The sequence below is a fragment of the Podarcis erhardii genome (assembly GCF_964252035.2).
Source record: "Podarcis erhardii genome assembly, chromosome: 8".
Lineage (NCBI taxonomy): Eukaryota > Metazoa > Chordata > Lepidosauria > Squamata > Lacertidae > Podarcis > Podarcis erhardii.
In genome coordinates this window covers 68,677,485-68,697,089 of record NC_138499.1, presented here as the reverse complement: position 1 = coordinate 68,697,089, position 19,605 = coordinate 68,677,485, and the positions used below count along the sequence as shown (strand labels likewise).

Sequence of the window (19,605 nt, the reverse complement as noted above, 5' to 3'; positions counted from 1 at the left end):
TACTTTGGTGTGAAGGCAGCCTTGTGAGTAATATGGAAGCTTACTACTCTCTACACAGTTGGATGAATAAAATAGGTCAATGTTAGGTTCTACTCTGTTTTAAAATGATTTATATTTCTTTTTTTATAATAATAGGAGACATTTGCAGAGCATATATCTCAACAACAGAAAATGGGGGTATATACTATTAACATGGCTTGACTTTTTATGAAGCGCAAGTTCATAAACAAAGTAAGCCCACCCTTTGGTCTCAGTCTCATACACAAACGTTACCCTTCCTTTACCTCTGTGTTTCTAGTTTTACTTTGTCTACAACTCCATTGTTTCTACCTTGAGGACACCTCACTAGTGTCTGTAGCCCAACCCACCAGTTGAGAATCACTGGTTTAATCTAATGATGCAAAAAGATGAGACATACTGGTTAACTGATTCATAAAACAATTATGTGCAAAGAGACGCTTATTCAAGACGGAAAAGGATTAGGGTACATTGTTAAAGACAGGTGAAAAGACAGCATATGATCTTCATATGGCAGAGTTCACCGTTCCAGAACACTTCCACTTTCTCTGCCATCACTAATTTCTATACGCAGATTTCAATTTCTTTAAGAACCACACTCAATCACAACAAAAGTCCTACACTTTCCAAGAACTGGTCGCGAAAGAAAACCTATTTGCAGATTTACTAAAAGGTATTCATTTCTTCTTTCCCCTTCAAAGAACTCTAGAGAAGTTTTTTAGAAGAAAATAAACAAAAAACTTATTTCGTTATGTCAGATGCTATAAATATATATGTAAATATATCTGCTTTCCTTCTTGTAAAAACTTTACCCATCAATACAAGTGTCACCTGATTAATCTGATTGTGCACCATATGCAAAGACATCCATGTAGAATTTCATTTTTCTCCCAAATAGAAAGATAAACAGAAACAATGGAAGTGTTGTGAGGGGTTCCTGCAAGGGTTGTGGCGCGCATGCAAACACACACACACACACACACACACACACACACACACACTTGTGCAAACTATGGTCTAAAATAAACAAGGTGCAGATAATGAGGGTTCCACTGTGCTATGTAGTCATAATACAGTTTCAGTAGCATTTTTCCTCTTCAAGCACAACCAAGAAATAGGCCACACATGACGTGAATTAGCTTCCCCCTCATCATTAGTTTTCCTCTCCCATGCTTAAACTGTGACCTCATTTTACCAGCAAATTTCACACAACCTATGAATGACATCAGCGATTAAACCTTGATTGAAACAAGATGGGGAGTTCTCACTGTAACCTGAGAGAGAAAAGTGCAACACGGTCATTGACAGGCTAGAGAGATTTATGGGAACTTTATCACTGCTGAAACACCTCAGTTTTTAAACATCTACTTTCAACACGGCAACTAACTTTTAAAGTCTGGCGCACTGGAGATAGGAATGATACAGTGTAGGTCCTCTTCCATCGAACACCTGGCAGGTCTATGGTAAGCGGTTATCACATTTTGGAGCAGGACGAGCAAATTGCCAGAAACAATTAAGTACTGGAGTCCGTGAATTCTACTGGCGCTTGGAAAACAGCTAGCCAGGCAAGCTAGCTTTGACCCCCATTGCAAGCACATAATAATAATAATAATAATAATAATAATAATAATAATTAATAATTAATTTTATTTGTATCCCGCCCTCCCCAGCCGAAGCCGGGCTCAGGGCGGCTAACAACACTAAAACAGTACAACATTATAAAAACATTATAAAAATTAATTAAAATCAAAATTGATGGCAACCATAAACTAAAGTTTTGTAAAGATTGCCAAAGGAGGGAGTCAGGCTGCGCCCTGACCAAAGGCCAGGTGGAACAGCTATGTCTTGCAGGCCCTGCGGAAAGATGTAAAGTCCTGCAGGGCCCTTGTCTCTTGTGACAGAGCGTTCCACCAGGTTGGAGCCGCAGCCGAAAAAGCCCTGGCTCTAGTTGAGGCCAGCCTAACCTCTCTGTGGCCTGGGACCTTCAAGTTGTTTTTATTTGAAGACCGTAAGTTCCTCTGTGGGGCATACCAGGAGAGGCGGTCCCGTAGGTACGAGGGCCCTAGGCTGTATAGGGCTTTGAAGGTTAAAACCAGCACCTTAAACCTGATCCTGTACTCCACCGGGAGCCAGTGCAGCTGGTGTAATAGGTAAGGGTACATTGTAATATTGAAATAGTGGAAACGAACGCATTTGATAATGGAAACACAGAGAGAAACATACCCAGCCTCCATTGTCTTGGATCCAGTTGTCCAGGTGCCTGTTCAGGTAGTCAGTCATCCACACTGTGATATTGTCCACAAGGGGCGACATCTCCCGGCTGACGCTCTCCACGCACATCATGCCACCAAACTCAAAGAACGCCACAATCCTCCCCCAGTTCACCCCGTCTCGGAAGAGCTCTTCGACAACTGCCGCAAAGCGAGCTCTGGCAGTGACCGGGGTCAAGTGCAGCTGTCCAGACATCTGAGCAAAATCCCTCCTGTAACGCCGCGAAAACTCATCCCCAGCTTGACGTAAAGTCGCGTGGACAACCTGTGGCGCAGGATGCGGTCCGCCAGCCGGGGCGACGTTACTTACAGGCAGCTCGGAAGGATGAGATGCCAGCCTAGCAAGGTTAGGGAAGGTCTCTGCAGCAGCAGGATCTGGAGGAGGAGGAGAAGGAAGGTCTTCTCTGTCTTCACTGGCAACCCAGTCATATCCTTTCTGCGACAGCTTGTAATGGATGTACGTCTGCACTATCTCTCTTGTGTCGTAACCTCTTATCCCAGTCTGAGCCATCATTTATAGCAAGGAGTAGGGGAAAGGAGGGGAAAAATATATGCAGAAGCGGATGGAGTGTCCCCCCTCCCGCCCCCCCCAAAATAAAGCAGCCAGTAATAGTAAGTGCCAGTGTTTATATATAATCCAGTTGTTTTATTCTATGCAGTTCCATTGGTTGAGGTATGGGGCAGTCCTCAGGGTCTCAAAGGTATTTCCGCCTTCCCAGTGTTTCCCTCCTCAGTTTGCGATGCACGGTGGAAACCGGATTTAAAATGCAGCCAGTACTGTATTCCACATGTAATATTTATTATGAAGCGTATTTGCAGAGGCGTTCCGTCCTCTGTGTTGAAATGCATCTGAAATAAGAAAATCAGATGCTTATTCAAAGTCAGGTGCATTTCCACACATACACCCCTCCTACATGCTGCTATAGACTAGGACATGAATGAAGGAGACTGCTGGGCACACATTCCAAACAAAAAAAAAAAACCCCTCCTGACATCCAATATGTGATTTACTAAAGCAGAGCAACCTCTAATGCAAATTCATGCAAAGCACATTCAACTAAAGACCCTCAACCAGTGCTTAAAGGGAACCAACCACCACCACCATGAAATGAAATAAAGTTACCCAAAGCAAATTGCCTGTGGGGAAAAAACAAACAAAAAAGCACTTACTTGAAATAAATCTACTTTTCTGTCAAGTTTCCTTGCAGGGAAAATAAATAAATAAATCCAAACAGTCGCAGGTCCTCTACAAAAATGAAATGCAGTAGTTTCTTTGATGATTCCCCCCCAAAAAAGTGGGGTGGGGGGGGAGAAAAAGAATAAGGGAAGAGTGTGGAATATCTTCAGATACCGTTGAGTTGCTATGATTTCCAGAAAGCCTCACAAGGCTCCCGTTTGAATGACATTTCCAAAGCTATGCCCCAAGTCTCAGCAATCCCTGCCGCTGAACTTCAGGAAAAGCCCAAGGACGAAAACGAGGAAATTTCTGAAAAGCATCATTAAAAAAAACCTCATGTTTAAATCCCTGCTGTTTAGATTTCTTTAAAAAATAATTTTAAAAAATGTTTCATTCAGACGCGGATCTCCCTCCACTTAGATGCCACACACGCGCGCGCGCGCAAATCTGGAATGAACCACCTTTTTCTACTGCTAAACTCCGGATGGGGAGAGGAAAATACAGTACCCCCCACCATTAAAAAAAACAGCACAGGTTTTTTTGTGTTGCGCGCGCGTGTGTAATATATAGGGAGAGGAGGAAGAGATCCCAGGAGGCAAAGGGGCGTGTCTCAGAGGTATTAATTGGTCCTGGCCGCCACCCCCCCCACCCCACCCCCCACCGCCCTTGCTACCCCAGGCTGCCGCGCAATGCTTCCCAGTCACGAGGCGCCTCCTCCTTCTCCAGCCCGGGCTGCAGATTGGATGCGCTGGCTGAGCTGCGTTCGGCTCGGCGCTCCGGCGGCTGTTGGGGAGGTCCCGGGGGCAGGGGAAGCGCCCTCGATGCAGAAGCCCAAGGGGGCGGAGAGTCGAGGCGAGCCGCTCTCACGCTCCGGGGCTCAGCAAATGGGGCGGCTTCCCTCTGGCCCCACCTCGCCGTTCATTCAAGAAAAGGGGGGGAAGAGAGAGAGAGAGAGAGAGAGAGAGAAGAAACAAACCAACCCATTTGTTCTCCTTGTGTTTGCACTCGCTCGCCTCCTCCGACTTGCGTCTTGCTTTTGCACCCGCAATTTCGGGGGGGGGGGTCTGAGGGTGGGTGGTCCACGGTGAGGGAAAAGGCGGCAAAGCTGCTTTTTCCCCGCGCGCACTCTCTGGAGGTTTTCCTTTCTTTCCTCCTTCCCCGCCATTCATTTTCCTTCTTTTGTTTTCATGGGCTTCTTTTTAAATTTCAGGTTATTCAGCGGCTCGTCCCGTGCTCTTAAGGCGCCGTTAAGAGCCATTTTGTGAGAGAAAAGGGGCTTCTAAGCACTTTTTCCCCCTACTGAACGGGGGGGGGGGGAGCGCCTTGCAATAAAACTCGTTTACAGATGGGGAAACTGAGGCTACACAGAGTGCCCATGCATGAGGTGGAACGGAACAAAAATAAGAATATAAAATTGAGCGGTGTGAAAACCGCGGGCAGAAGGGAAACAGGATGGCGTACCCTTTTCTTCCCCTTATTCTTTTTTTTGGGGGGGGGGAGGGAAGGACGCGAAACTGGATTTCTCCCTTCTGCCTTGGTTTAGGGGAATTTGTGCATAAAAAAAGAGGGACGGTTTTTTCAGTCCACCCACGGCCCGGGAAAATGCTTCGAGGCAGAAGCAGGGCCGGTTTTAAAAGCAACCGCGTCACCTACAGTTTCATCCTGCAAGGTCTCATGCCACGCGGGGCGAGCAGGCAACTTGCCCGGGGGTTTTAGCCTGTTTCCCGCCAAGAGCCTCTCCCGCCCCCCCCCCCCTGTAGAATTGAGAACTGGGGTTTTTTAAAATAATAATAATAATAATAAAAATTTTCCTCTTAGGAGGTCAAAACTGAAGGGGCCACCAGGCCATTCCTTGCCCGGGTGATGCGTCTGAGAGCGTGTCTGAGGGAGGCTTAGAAGTCGTGGCGCGTGTGGGTATTTAAAATGAAAAAGAAAAGGGGGGGGGGCTTACACTTCTGGCGGCAAACTCCCATCGATATCCCCCCACCCCACCCCCGACTTGCAACTTGGGCGGCTCCACGCGAGCTTGTGGAGCAATTTCCGCGCTCGGCATCCTGACGATGATTTATTCCCGCCTTCTCTCGAAGGCGCCACTCGAGGGCTTTTGGCGCGCTGGGGAAGGGAAGGGAAGGGAAGCGGCTCAGAAGTCCCGTCCCCTTCCTCAGGCGGCGTCAGGGGCAGGTTGAGAGTCGGCTGTGTGGCCTCCTTTACCCGCTTTCTGCCTTTTAAGAGTTTATTTTGGCTTCTTTTTTGCCTGGTCTGTGCGCATCATGCATTCATTATATATATATATTTTTTACAACATGCAAAACGCCCGTTCTCAAAACTCCTCAGTTCTCAGGACTTAACACCCTCCAACATTTCTCCAATGAAAATAGGGACACCGTATTCTTCTTCTTCTTTTATTATTATTATTATTATTATTATTAGTTTTTTTGAGTAGGAACGTTAAAACTAAATAATTATTATTATTTTCTGGTGGGTCTGGAACAGATTTCTGAGCCAGAAATCCACCTCTATCTTTAATCAATAAAGTTGTGGCCATTTCTAATCCAGATCATTGTCTGCTTGAGTTTACTAATCACATTTTACATTTAGCCACTGCTTGGGGGTGGAGGTTATATGCAGCAGTGCAGCTGGGCTCACAAGAAATAAAACAAATTTCATGGTGAGTTCCCCTATTTCCCCACAGAAAAAGCACCTATGTTGTTGTTGTTGTTTTCCATCTGACTGGGTTGCCCCAGTCACTCTGGACAGCTTCCAACATATATAAAAACATAATTAAACATTTAAAAACTTCCCTATACAGGGCTGCCTTCAGACTGGTCTGGGGTTGCATAACTCCATACCCGGCCTAAAACATCTCTGGATACCATATTGTCTTACATTGAACGTAACCAAAAGACTTTATAATCTGAACAACAAAGAGAGACATTGCACGTTCTTTTGTAATTCGTGGAAATCTTTAATCAAAATCATTTACTTTAAAATAGGGACATCCTACCATAACCTCCAACAAACCTTTGATGAAAATAGGAACACCCTAAGGGAAAGCGAGACATTCCGGGATCAAATCAGAAACAGGGACGAGCTTCTGTAAATCCAGGACTGTCCCTGGAAAATAGGGACACTTGGAGGGTCTGAGGACTTTACCGCCATTACATATTGCTGGCTCCCCAATGCCTCTTTTCTATTCTGCTGCAGGATGCCTCATTTGTCTTGCTCTGTTTTTGATAGAAGCATCATTTATGTTCTGTGGAAGTTGCCTTTTTGAGGGCTTTTGACCTAGAAGGCAAGCTGAAAGACCTTACAATAAGCCCCAAGCTAAGCAATAAGGCAGCTATCTCCAAGCTGGTGCTCTCCAGATATTGCTGGACTCCAAATTCCCATCAGCCCAAGGCAGCACAGCTGTAGTCTAGCTGTATCCGGTGGGCACCAGGTTGATGAAGGGTGAAATAAGTATGGAGGATGGTAGGGGCATGGGGCTGTTCCTGTGTGAACTGTGGAGCTGCCCCCTACCTGGCATGTAACTTCACCCTACATGAACCGTAATCCTGATTCCAAACTTTCATTTTGAAAAAATAAAACAAAATTCCTAATGTTTGTAGAACTTGACAAGCATCTGTACAGGGTCAACAGATTTTGACCTTTGTTTTCCTGCACTTCCAATGTTTATTTTTAAAAGGTAATATTTCTGTGATTGCATTTTTTTCATTATAAGCTTTTAAATAGCTGTAACCTGCCTTGTGACCTTAGGCTGAGGGGCAGGTAATAAATTAAATTAAAATAATGCTGCTGGTAACCGAACAAATAGAATGCCTTATCTTGAAACAGCATATGGTAAATTCTAGTTTCTCTATTACACAAAACTCAAAAATATTTTTATTTTTTGCCTATTATGAGGTTTCGTGTAATTCAAAAGTTTGCTTTTACTGGTAGGTATGAGTCTAATAAAAATAAGATATGAGTGAAATAAAATATGCAGCTTTGTTAAGGATGCAGGGAATCATAACTCGGCGGGGGGAGCTGCAGTTCTCATGACTCTTTAAGGGAAGTCATGTGTTTTAAATGTGTGTGCTTTAAATGTATGTTGTGAATCTAATATCAAAAGCTTGCTGCATTAAGCAAACTTTTGAGCCATTTGTAATCAAATGTTGGAGTTTTGTTCCAGTAATAGGCTTAGAAGCACTGGGAAAGTAACTCACCTTGTCTGACAGAATTGTTAAAATCAATTCATTCAAGAACTGCCAGAAAGAGGGCATACCAAAATCCCTGTCATTAATACAGTTATCCTAGAGAGATGACATTGAAAGATTTTGTAAAAAAAAAAGAATAAAAAAAAGAATAAGATTGGATTCCAAAGCACTGTTGGAACATGAGATAGCTTGTACCCATGAATATCAGTGCATTATATCTACCTACTCTAAAACAAATGTTCCCAAGGTAGCTTACAAAGATCAGAAGTTTTACCCCTCAGGCTTACATGTTAAAAGACACAACACGATAACAAATAAATGGGCAGGGATAGTATAAAAAATATAGTATAAAAATATGTTGATCAAGGCAAAAGCTAGGATGGAGAAGGGAGCAACAGGAATAATACTTGCATCCAGAAAGAGTATGTAGATACTTTATTCAGAAACTTGTCTTCAAATCAGTTTTTCCAGTAGTGCAAATATTAAAGGAGCAATATCAAGCACAAGAATAAGCAGACATAAAGCAAGCCAGTGTAAGCTAAGCTGTTGTAAAGTTACACCAGATCCGAAGGGGCTACTGCTACTCTTCCAAAGCCTGGATCGCAGAAAACAAGCCTTTAAAATGCTGTTCTGTGTTGGGACATATAACAGAGCTGAATGGGTTTAGGATTCAGCCTAAGGCTCCGTCTGGTCACACCACACCCAGAATGCCCCTTTTGGGGGCTAAAACCATCCTTAGGGCAACCAGATTCAGCCCAGCCAGCTGCACTAGGCTGAGCAACTTGTAATGGTGTATTGGGGCTGTATCAGAGTTGGGAACTTAGAATCATAGAATTGTAGAATTGGAAGGGGCCACGATAATCATCTAGTCCAACTCCCTGCAAGGAAAGAATCTTTCACCCAATGAACTGGGTAGCAACAGACATACACTTATAAAACTACAATTGGTAGAACCTTCTTAATGTATTTTCCCTCTTTTTTCTCACAGAGAATAAAAAATATAGATTTCTAAGAGGTTGCCTACTATGACACGTTTGCATCTGAAAACATTCATATGAATTTATGCATCTTGGCTGATTTAAACTATGATTTTTTGATGATTCTAGACAGGGTTCATTTCAGTGTTGGTCAGGAAGCTGAAATAAATTAAATTGAGTGGCCATTCTCACAGTTTTTAACTTGCTAGTGACCAATTAACATGCTGATCACTATGCCGGAAAAAGTAATATGAAACCCCTACAAAACCGAGGGAGGAAATCTGCCAGTCATTTCCATTTCTGCACTTATCTGTTTATGGTGCTCTCATCAATGAGGTTAATGCAATGGGGCAGGGAATGCTAAACGTTCAAAGTTGTGGGGGCCAAATAAGTATGGGCAAATCTGTCAATGTCAGTTTCTCTTTTTTCTTCGATATTAAGTTCACTTCTCCATTTGCCCATCAGTTGCAATTCTGTTCAAGTCCTAATGAAAATTCACCAGCAAATTTATCCTAATATACATGTGTTTGCATGCACATTTGCCTAATATTCACATTTTTACAAAGCAATTATCTCTACATATAATATGTTTTCACCTATGTGCATTCTTACATGCACGTTACCTTTCTATATGCAATTTTTGGTACACATTACTTGACTGGTGAAGTGCACTGCAAAATTTGAAAGTGCAAATTCCAAAGGCTGGTTACATTTTGATTCATTTACCATTCTGAAAAGTATGAATTAGGTTGGAGGAACTGTAAATGCAAACTGTATCAGATTTTTAACCCATTCTACAGCCAAGCCATCTACCTGACCCCCACACCCTTAAGTTAGCCAGCTTGCCTCCAGCCTCAGTAGAGAAAGCTGCCATATCACCAGTGTTGAAGAAAGATACAACTGCCAGACCAATTGTTGTTGTTGTTTAGTTGTGTCCGACTCTTCGTGACCCCATGGACCAGAGCACGCCAGGCACTCCTGTCTTCCACTGCCTCTCGCAGTTTGGTCAAACTCATGCTGGTAGCTTCAAGAACAGTATCCAACCATCTCATCCTCTGTCGTCCCCTTCTCCTTGTGCCCTCCATCTTTCCCAACATCAGGGTCATTCCCATGGAGTCTTCTCTTCTCATGAGGTGGCCAAAGTATTGGAGCCTCAGCTTCAGGATCTGTCCTTCCAATGAGCACTCAGGGCTGATTTCCTTCAGAATGGATAGGTTTGATCTTCTTGCAGTCCATGGGACTCTCAAGAATCTCCCCCAGCACCATAATTCAAAAGCATCAATTCTTTGGCGATCAGCCTTATTTATGATCCAGCTCCCACTTCCATACATCACTATTGGGAAATTTATTAAAGCAGAAATTGTCCCTCATTTTCCAGAGCCCTGACCAGACACTGAAATTAGAATCAGGACGAAGATTCATTGCCAAACTGTTTTTAAGATTTAAGGAATTCATTGATAATCTATGCAATCTCCAAACCATTTTTAGAAGTGTGTTCCAATAAGTTAGAAATATGCTTCATAAAGCTGGGTGTGGGCAGTGTGACATGTTTTAATTCTACAGGTGTGTGTGTGTGTGTGTGTGTGTGTGTGTGTAAGTAAGAGAGAAAGAGAGAGATAAGGTGAATAGGCAATTAACAATGCAATCCTATGCATTCCCATTCAGCAGTATGTCCCACTGAGTTCAGTGCAGCTTAGGTAAAAGTAAAGGGACCCCTGACCATTAGGTCCAGTCGTGACCAACTCTGGGGTTGCGGTGCTCATCTCGCTTTATTGGCTGAGGGAGCCGGCATACAGCTTCTGGGTCATGTGGCCAGCATGACGAAGCCGCTTCTGGCAAACCAGAGCAGCGCACGGAAACGCCGTTTACCTTCCTGCCGGAGTGGTACCTATTTATCTACTTGCACTTTGAGGTGCTTTGGAACTGCTAGGTTGGCAGAAGCAGGGACTGAGCAACGGGAGCTCACCCTGTCGTGGGGATTTGAACCGCCGACCTTCTGATCGGCAAGTCCTAGGCTCTGGTTCAACCCACAGCGCCACCCACATTCCTATTTTGCAGTAGATAGGACTAATAATGGAATTGCACTAATAAGGATGTGTGTTTTCCTTATGGTTTGGTGCAACTCCCTTTACTTTTACAATGCTGCTTAAAACAGGTGCTAGGTTGGCAGGAGCTGGGACCGAGCAACGGGAGCTCACCCCGTCACAAAGATTCGAACTGCCGACCTTCTGATCGGCAAGTCCTAGGCTCTGTGGTTTAACCCACAGCGCCACCTGCATCCCAGTGCAGCTTAATTGCAAGCAACTGGGTACAGGATAGTCCTCTAAAAACAGTATTAAAATTAAGTGTGTGTGTGGGGGGGTGAGACTTAAAAGAAAGTGCGATCATCTTGCCTCCTCCCCTCCTCAGAAATATTTGAATGAAGCAGATATTGTGTCATTGAATTAGGCTAATTGAGCCACTATTAGTGCTTCACTGTAGAAATTTACTAAGCAGAAAGGGATGGTGGCAATTTTCTTATTAAATCTGAAGCTGTGCATCCCCCCCCCCCCACACACCTATTAAGATTGCTACAAAACCCTTCTCTTGCTACATGTTACCACCTAGTGGCACTTCCTAATTTTGCAGTTTGCAAGGATTTGGATTTTCTACTCATAAGCAAGGACTCACCCCGCAAAGTGCACCCTTAGCCCCCAAGTGGAAAGACCAGAGCCCAGAAGCCCTGGTCATGGCCCCCATGGGTGGGTGGGGAAGGAATGAAGAAACCACTCTCCTCCTGTCTTTTCACATTGCTATATATAGGACATTAAGTCTTTTTTGGGGTAGGGGATATAGCTTACTTTTTTAAAAACCCTATCCTTTAAATATTTCCCCCCTACTACTCATCAGTTACGTGCCAACGAAACACATTTTCTGAGTAATCACCCTTTATTAAGAAGTACTACTTCAGCTCAGCTGCAAATTCTCTCCCCCCCCCCAATTTTTTTAGTTAGTTTTCACAATATTATAAACAAACAAACAAACACACAAGACAAACAAACATAAATCATAGCCTTATTGAAAATTACAATTACTAACTTTGTTAAGTGACTTCCCCGCTTCCCCTTGGTTGAATTTCATTGCATGTCCTTTTAACGGTTTTCCAAATCCCAATTCTTATGAAATTTAACTTAAACATTAACATCCTTAAATCTTCACCTTATGGAATTAAACATATTAATTCATCACTTAACATAAATAAAATCCTAAGCCAATTAAGTATCTGCAAGCTATTTTCAGTTAATTTAACTTAACAAATTTAACTAGATAATCATTAAATTTATTCCACTCTTCCTGATACTCCTCCTCCTTCTGGTCGCGGACTCTTCCGGTTAGGTCGGCTAGCAAATTCAAGCCCTTACATGGGACAAGCAAGAAATGGGAATCCGGAGTGAATTTTAAAGGGTTGCCAGAGGAGAAGGTGGGGAGATTCCAGTGCACAGCTAAAAGTCCTTGCACTAGCACAGGGGTCAGCAAATTTTTTCAGCAGGGGGCCGGTCCACTGTCCCTCAGACCCTGTGGGGGGCTGGACTATATTTTTGGGAGGAAATATGAACACATTTCTATGCCCCACAAATAACCCAGAGATGCATTTTAAATAAAAACACACATTCTACTCATGTAAAAACACGCTGATTCCCGGACCATCTGCGGGCTGGATTTAGAAGGTCCAGATCCGGCCCCTGGACCTTAGTTTGCCTACCCATGCACTAGCATAACGGTTTAGCTGGATCCTGTCCCATGTATTTTATTAACGATTAGCCTCCTGCTGACCTGAGATGTAGTGCTTTCCCAGGCAAGTAAAGGGACCCCTGGACGGTTAAGTCCAGTCAAAGGTGACTATGGGGTGCAGCACTCATCTTGCTTTTCAGGCCAAGGGAGCTGGTGTTTGTCTGCAGTTTTCCAGGTCATGTGGCCAACATGACTAAACCGCTACTGGCTCACAGAGGACTGTGACGAGTGCCAGAGTGCATGGAAATGCCGTTTACCTTCCCCACCGCAGCGGTAAACTTTTTATCTACTTGCGCTGGCATGCTTTCGAACTGCTAGGTTGACAGGAGCTGGGACAGAGCAACAGGAGCTCACCCCGCCGTGCAGATTTGAACTGCCAACCTTCCAATTGGCAAGCCCTTTCCCAGCCAGGAGAGAAAGAAAGACCCATTAGTCAGGTGCTTTAAATTTATAATTTCCCATTATTTTTGGTGTGTGAACTAATTTGTAAATGCTTTTGCTCAAACCAAAGATAGCTTAAGCCTAGAATTTATTATCAATTAAATGAGTGGCAGAATCTGAAATTGGTTTCTGTACATCTAACACTTCAAACAGCTTCTAGAAGGCAGGTGGTGATTTCTTAAGTGCTGTGGTAAGGCGCTTCTCCCTTCCTGCCCCACCCGGTCCCCGATTTTGGGAGCATGCAAGGGAAAGAACTGCTGTTGCAAGAGCACTTTCTCTGGATGCCCTGAGGGAGATTTGGAGCACAAAGGAAAGCATATTTTGGGTTGCATCTCCCCACCTGTGGAATGTTCTCAGCTCTGCTTGGCACAATCATTAACACTGTTTCAGTGCTAAGTTAAAACCTTTCTTCCAGGCACTTTCTCCCAACATATAAGTTGGCTGATGGCGTACTTGTTAGAAATGCTCTTGCTGCTAAAGTTCGTGTTCTTTTTCACAGCGTTCTTTATGAGTTATTGAAATGGTTTGAGTGTAACATATTGTTTTGATTACATGCTGTGCTTTGGGGGCGGGCTCTTAATCAGTTGCAAGTCACTTAAAGACTTCGTTGTGCTAAGTGACAAATAGTCAGCACCCCTGGACATCACCCAGACATTCCACGTGCTGACTGAAACAGTGTATTCTTGTATTATTTCAGGGATTTGTCCTCCTACTCGTGTTAAGTGGAAATCTGTTTTTATGTCAACAAACGAGGCAGTCGCATTACCTGATTTGCCCATGCTTCCAGTTTCCTTCCAGCTCTTCTCCCACGTAATGTTCTGCTTCAGGTATGACACTGCTATTTATGAACTCAAGCAGTTGCCTTACAAAATAATAATAATAATAATAATAATAATAATAATAATAATAATAATAATAATTTATTTGTACCCCGCCCATCTGGCTGGGTTTCCCCAGCCACTCTGGGCGGCTTCCACAGAGACCAAAAATACACTAAAATGTCACACATTAAAAACTTCCCTGAACAGGGCTGCCTTAAGATGTCTTCTGAATGTAGGGTAGTTGTTTATCACTTTGACATCTGATGGGAGGGCATTCCACAGGGCAGGCGCCACTACAGAGAAGGCCCTCTGCCTGGTTCCCTGTAGCTTTGCTTCTCGCAATGAGGGAACCGCCAGAAGGCCCTCGGCGCTGGACCTCAGCATCCGGGCAGAATGATGGGGGTGGGAACGCTCCTTCCGGTATGCTGGGCCGAAGCCATTTCAGATCACCATTCTGTTTAGCTGAGTATTGTTTACACTGCCTGAGAGTGACTCTCTGCAATTTAGGAGAGTGTAGATGTTCTGCGCTTGTTGCAGCTTCTGAACCATCTCCAAGAGCAGCTGCACGTAGAACACATTGTCCAATCTGGAAGTTACCAAACTGTGGAACATTGTAGCCAAGATATTCCTGTCCAGGAACAGTAGCAGCTGGTGAAGCAGCCAAAGTTGGAAACAGACACACAGGGACTCAAGAGAAATAGATGGACTAAGGAATAACATGCAACTAGGTAAACCTTGCCCTTACAGGGCAGTGCAATCTTATCCAGCACAAGCTGCCTTTACTTCCCAGACACAAGGACCTCTAACACAGTGTCTACATCTTGTCTCAATTCAGTTTCAGTTGCTTCGCATCCAGCTCATTACCTCTTCCAGGCAACAGTGAAGCACCTGAACTACCTCATCTGGTTAAGATGGAGGGAGAGCTTGACACCTCACTCCAAATCCCCTGATATTTGCCAAAAGCTTCACACATATTTTAAAGAGCATAGCAAACAAGAGCAACACGTGAGGAACCCCACAGGTTAACTCTCAAGGTACCATGCGATATTGCAACTTTTCAAAAGTGGCCTTAACAGCACAGTTCCCTCAATTCCCAACCTCTGAACCCATTCAATTGTATCAAAAGCCACTGAGAGGTGGCTACACTCCTGCAATAAAGACAAGGCTACACTCCTGCAATAAAGATCATCAGCCAGGGTGATCACAGCAGTTTTAGTGCTGTGTTCAGACCTTAAGCAAGACCAAAACTGATCTAGCACAGTGAGACATCAATGTGCTGCCTTTCAGGTGTTGTGACTTCCATCATCCCTGGCCAAGTTGACTGGAGCTCATGAGCGAAGTTCAAAACACCTGGAGGGCACCATGTTGGCCACCCCTAGTCTAGATATCCACTCCCTCCATGCACTCCTGTAGCTGGATCACCAGCACTCTCAAGCATCTTGTCCAAAGAGGAACATTTTTTTTGTTGTAAACAGTGGAGGTTGCCTGGAGTGTAGAAACAGACACATACCAACAGGCGATACTTAAGAAAAAAGAAGAGGAAGTAAAACAATGTATCACAATAGAATTGTACATACTCGGAATACAATTGGGTTCTCTGTGCTAGAATGGCAAGTCTTCTTTACAGAAAACTATGGGTACTGCACAACTGGAATAATTTTATTACTGTTAATACAAGGGAGTGGCAATGTGATAGCTTATGAGATTAATCGCCTGGGCAGTTCCTGTGAAGCAAGAAGGAGGTTTGCAAACGGCGTGCATTGCTTGCAATTTCTGGGAAGGATTAACAAATCCGGCCCCATGAATTGAAAGCCCTGGGTGCTTGGAATGGATCTTAAATTCTTCTTAATTCTCTGTGGAATGTGCATATACATTAACATTTTGAATCATCTATCTTTCTCTTCTGCTACAAAATTTGTGGAAGCAGATATAATCCATTCATTATTCTTTGTTTGCCATGTGAATTCTGATTCAGATATAGCATTACAGCCAAATACTTACTTAAAATACAGCCGTACCTTGGAAGTCAAATGGAATCTGTGCCGGAAGTCTGTTCAACTTCCAAAACGTTTGGAAACCAAAGTGTTGCTTCTGATTGGCTGCAGGAAGCTCCTGCAGCCAACCAGAAACTGCAGAAGCTCCGTTGGACGTTCAGGTTCCGAAGAACGTTTGCAAACCGGAACTACTCACTTCCGGGTTTGCGGTGTTTGGGAGCTAAAACGTCAGAGTACCAAGGTGTTCAGGATCCAAGGTACGACTGTATCTGTAACTACCATGCTTCATTTAAAAAAACAAAACTTCCTGGGCAGTTCATATAATGGTTTAAAAAACAACAGCTCAATTATGCTACTGGGGCGGGGGGACCATCTATTTTACTTATTTTATACAGTGCAAAAAGGGGGGGACGACGACATTATAAGCTTCTGTTTATTTTTTTGTTAAAACCATTTTGAGATTCTTTTTTAAAATGCAGTAAATTGTTTAATAAATATTTAAATGTAGATCATATTACAACTCAAAACCATTTTTGTTGGGGCCAGAACATTTTGCTTTGGTTACATAGGATTCACAGGATACCACTTGTTTTCTCTCGCATTTTATATTCTGATCCAGTTGAATCTTTTAGTATCTTTGTTACTTCCTCATATTACTTCCAACACATCACCAAACAGTTCCAATCTGCGCTGGAAATGGCCAGGGGTTTATTATTATTATTATTCTGGAATGAAATTTGTCAGCCAATATCACAGATTATTAACACATATTCTCTCCAATTATCCCTACTAAATATGTGAACAGATACTATGAAGACATTTCACTGAAAGGAACTTTTAACATAGATGCTAGCAATTGCCAAGATCTCTAGTACAACAGTGGAAATTGGTTTTTTAAAAAAAATCTGTCTATATTCTTATGGTATTCTTATGGAATGTACTTTTTGTTGGAGAGAGGTTTGGGAAACATTCTTAATCTCTGATAGCAGAGTTAGCACAATAGTGATTGCTCCAAGAACACTGAAACTTGATTAGATTTACATCTGCCCTCATCTGGGGGGGGGGGAATCTCCACAAAAATACGTAGGCTAGAATAAATCACAGACACAACTTTACAAATAGGTGAATATTTTACTCAGTTTCCAGAAGTTACAGCAAACAGCTCTCTATCCGTTGGCAGTAAAATAAAGATGAAAAAGGTTCCAAACTACTTAAAAAGCAAAGTACTTGGTTTACTTATAAAAAGGATCATGCTATTTTTGGATTAGGAAAGATGCAGCCTTGAAAATCTTCTGTTAGAGATTCAGTTCATGTGTAAACAACCATGGACACATGGCTTATTGAAGCACAAAAAAGACTTAAGCGGGGAGCAGAGGCAACTGAGAGCCTCCTAAGCCATACCTATTTGCAACCTGAGCTCAGGCGAACCCTTTCATGAACACAAGTGTAAGTCAATAACTGTGCATTACAAATTATTGCATAATATATAACACACAACTCTAAAGGACAGAAAACCCCCAATCATTTCTACTCAGTGTGAGGGGGGGTTATTTCCTATAGCTTAGTTTCATATTAACAGGTCTTTCTCCCTGCTCTATCTAAAGAAATACGGTTGTTTTAATTTGGGCGTTATTATTTAAAATATTTAGGCTTTCTATACACTGCCTTCAGTATATTATTGAATTTTTGTTATTGTTTACTTGCTTCTGTGGTTCCATAAGTTGAAAATAAATTTATAACAAGTATCTTCATTGATTTACCCCTTCCTACCTTCTTCTTCCTTGCCCTCTTCACTCACCAACTACAATCTTAGGCCAAGATTTTAACCATACATTTCCCTCTCTTTGTTACCATCAAGAAGCAACTGAAAACTACTCCATTTACTCACATCTTTCCCAATATGATTTTGCTTCTTCTACCTCTTATGTTTTGTTTTCACTTATTAAATTGCCTTTTTAAAATTGAAGCCTATTACAAAGATAGGGATTGCTTATCTTTGTTAAGCTATGTTGTCTTTTTCCCCAAATGCTTAAAAAGTACCTACAAACAGTGGCTATATTCGGTCTTAGTGGCCATGAAGTTTAACGTGGCTTTATTTGAAAGGTTCAGATGAATCCCTTAATGGAGGTATGGACTTTGGGGGGCCCAAGAAGGGTGCCCTCAGTGGGGTCCCCTGGTATTCTGTGGGCCTCTCTGATAACTTGCAGGCAACTTCAGGTCAGGCAGTTTTCAGCGGGAAAATGATCAAAGAGTTAACATCATTTATTGGAAGTCAGGAACCCTCTATCCTCCACCCTCACACCTTGAAGCTTCACAGGCTTCTAATTTGTACAAGCTATTTTACAAATATTTTATAAATCCTTAGTACTGTGACAAAAATTAGCAGAAATAAATTTACTCAGCAAGACCAGGAACACAGTCATTCTGAAGAGATATACAGACAAAAGTTAAATGCAATTTTCATTTATTTGGTGAATACAAAATATTAAAATTTAGTATTCTGGCACAACACTTCATGAAACAGCAAGCATAAATGAGCTATGAGTTTTAGCTTCATTCAGTATTAACATTTAAAAGTGCCTAAAGTTTTTCACAGTATACATTTGTAAGCTAGTTACCCACTTCCATTTGTTCTTTAGCATACTATTATATGTATTTGAGTCAAATGAGTGATAATGCTCCATAACATTAGAATTTTTTGTTTTAGTTCAAGACACTGAAGAAACCAAGGGCATAATCCATCCACAGATAAGCACAGTAAAGGCGCAGAATGAACAGGAAAGTTAACATGTCATTAAGCACATGTAGAAGAGATTCGTTCTTCTTTCAACTGTTGATTATTTGGCATGTCCAAATTGCTTTAAAGGATCTAGAATTTATTATTTGAACTAAGTGTGTTGGCCAGCTTGAAGGGCTATCCTAGCAGGTCTAGAAAACCAAAGCATTATGGCAAACAGGAAGAGCAAATTCTACTTCCAACAGTTCCCATTAAAACAGTAGCAAGACATACATGCAAAGATGCTTTTTGTGACTCAGTTACTAACTGGAATGATACGAAGCAAGTTTTTATGCTTTTGCGACAACACCAAGCCCAGTTTATCCGTTATTATTTCTACATTATTTCCTTCCTTCCCTTCTAACTGGCAATCCTCTCAGCCCCTCAAAAAGCCCAATGCTCCAAGTGCTTTTGTTTGGATTGGCACTTTCCAGGTTTACTTACAAAACAGCTGGGTAACTGTACCAAAAACAAGTAAACATAACTACTATAGTATTAATCTCAAGCAGTTGGTATTGTGATTTCATCTATTTTGAGAATCTAAAAATCTATTAAAATTGGAAGACTATAATTGAACCAGAAGCTGCTGGACTTGATTTGAATAATGTTCTCCAAAGGGCAGTTTAAATAATGTTCTCCAAAGGGCAGTTTAAAAAGTGTTTCCCTTTTTATTTTATTTTATTTTATTTTTTAAAGAAAATCTTGGCTAACCAACAAACTGGCAAGTAGAGTCTCTTAACAGTCTTTTAGGCACTTGGAAAATGACGAAGGGTAGCAGGAATTTTTATGAACCAGTTCAACACTGGGGTTCAGCATATCTGCAACCAATGGGAACCAGTCAATTTATACACAGCAAATATGGTTCCCAAAATCCACTCAGGGACTTTGTATAAGTCCAGATTCCATGTAGGTAATAAGATTGGCATGCTGTGAATGAAACCTTAGAGACAATATCGTTTTGCAAGTTCCACTGCACCATCAGAGTAAGGACCTAGGCACTTCCTTGTGCTACATTAAGTTCTCTCTAGCACCCTATTCTCTCCTTCAATTTCTACAGTGTTAAAGCCCACCTGTCTTTTACAGAGCTGGCAAAAATAAACATGAACGTGTTACAGATAACAAAAAAATGGACAACTTCTGTTTTGCTTATAGTCCTTCCCTAGT

General features: G+C 42.4%; 1 protein-coding gene across 6 annotated transcripts in view; it reads right to left on the bottom strand.

Moving 5' to 3' along the window:
• BCL2 (BCL2 apoptosis regulator) overlaps positions 1-4,501 on the bottom strand; it is a gene marked incomplete at its 3' end in the record, with an annotated part of 185,493 nt that extends 180,992 nt beyond the window's left edge. The window contains exons 1-3 of one of the 6 annotated variants that reach the window (XM_081873084.1): positions 4,446-4,501; positions 3,459-3,774; positions 2,242-3,137 (exon numbers count right to left, since the gene is read on the bottom strand). In XM_081873084.1, the coding sequence (XP_081729210.1) occupies positions 2,242-2,802 (561 nt within the window). In that variant the 5' untranslated portion in view covers positions 2,803-3,137; positions 3,459-3,774; positions 4,446-4,501. Of the gene's footprint in view, positions 1-1,210; positions 1,293-2,241; positions 3,138-3,458; positions 4,113-4,138; positions 4,157-4,445 lie in introns of those variants that run through there. The other 5 variants (XM_081873085.1, XM_081873087.1, XM_081873088.1 and 2 more) reach the window with 5 other exon arrangements.
• Positions 4,502-19,605: the final 15,104 nt, after the last annotated feature.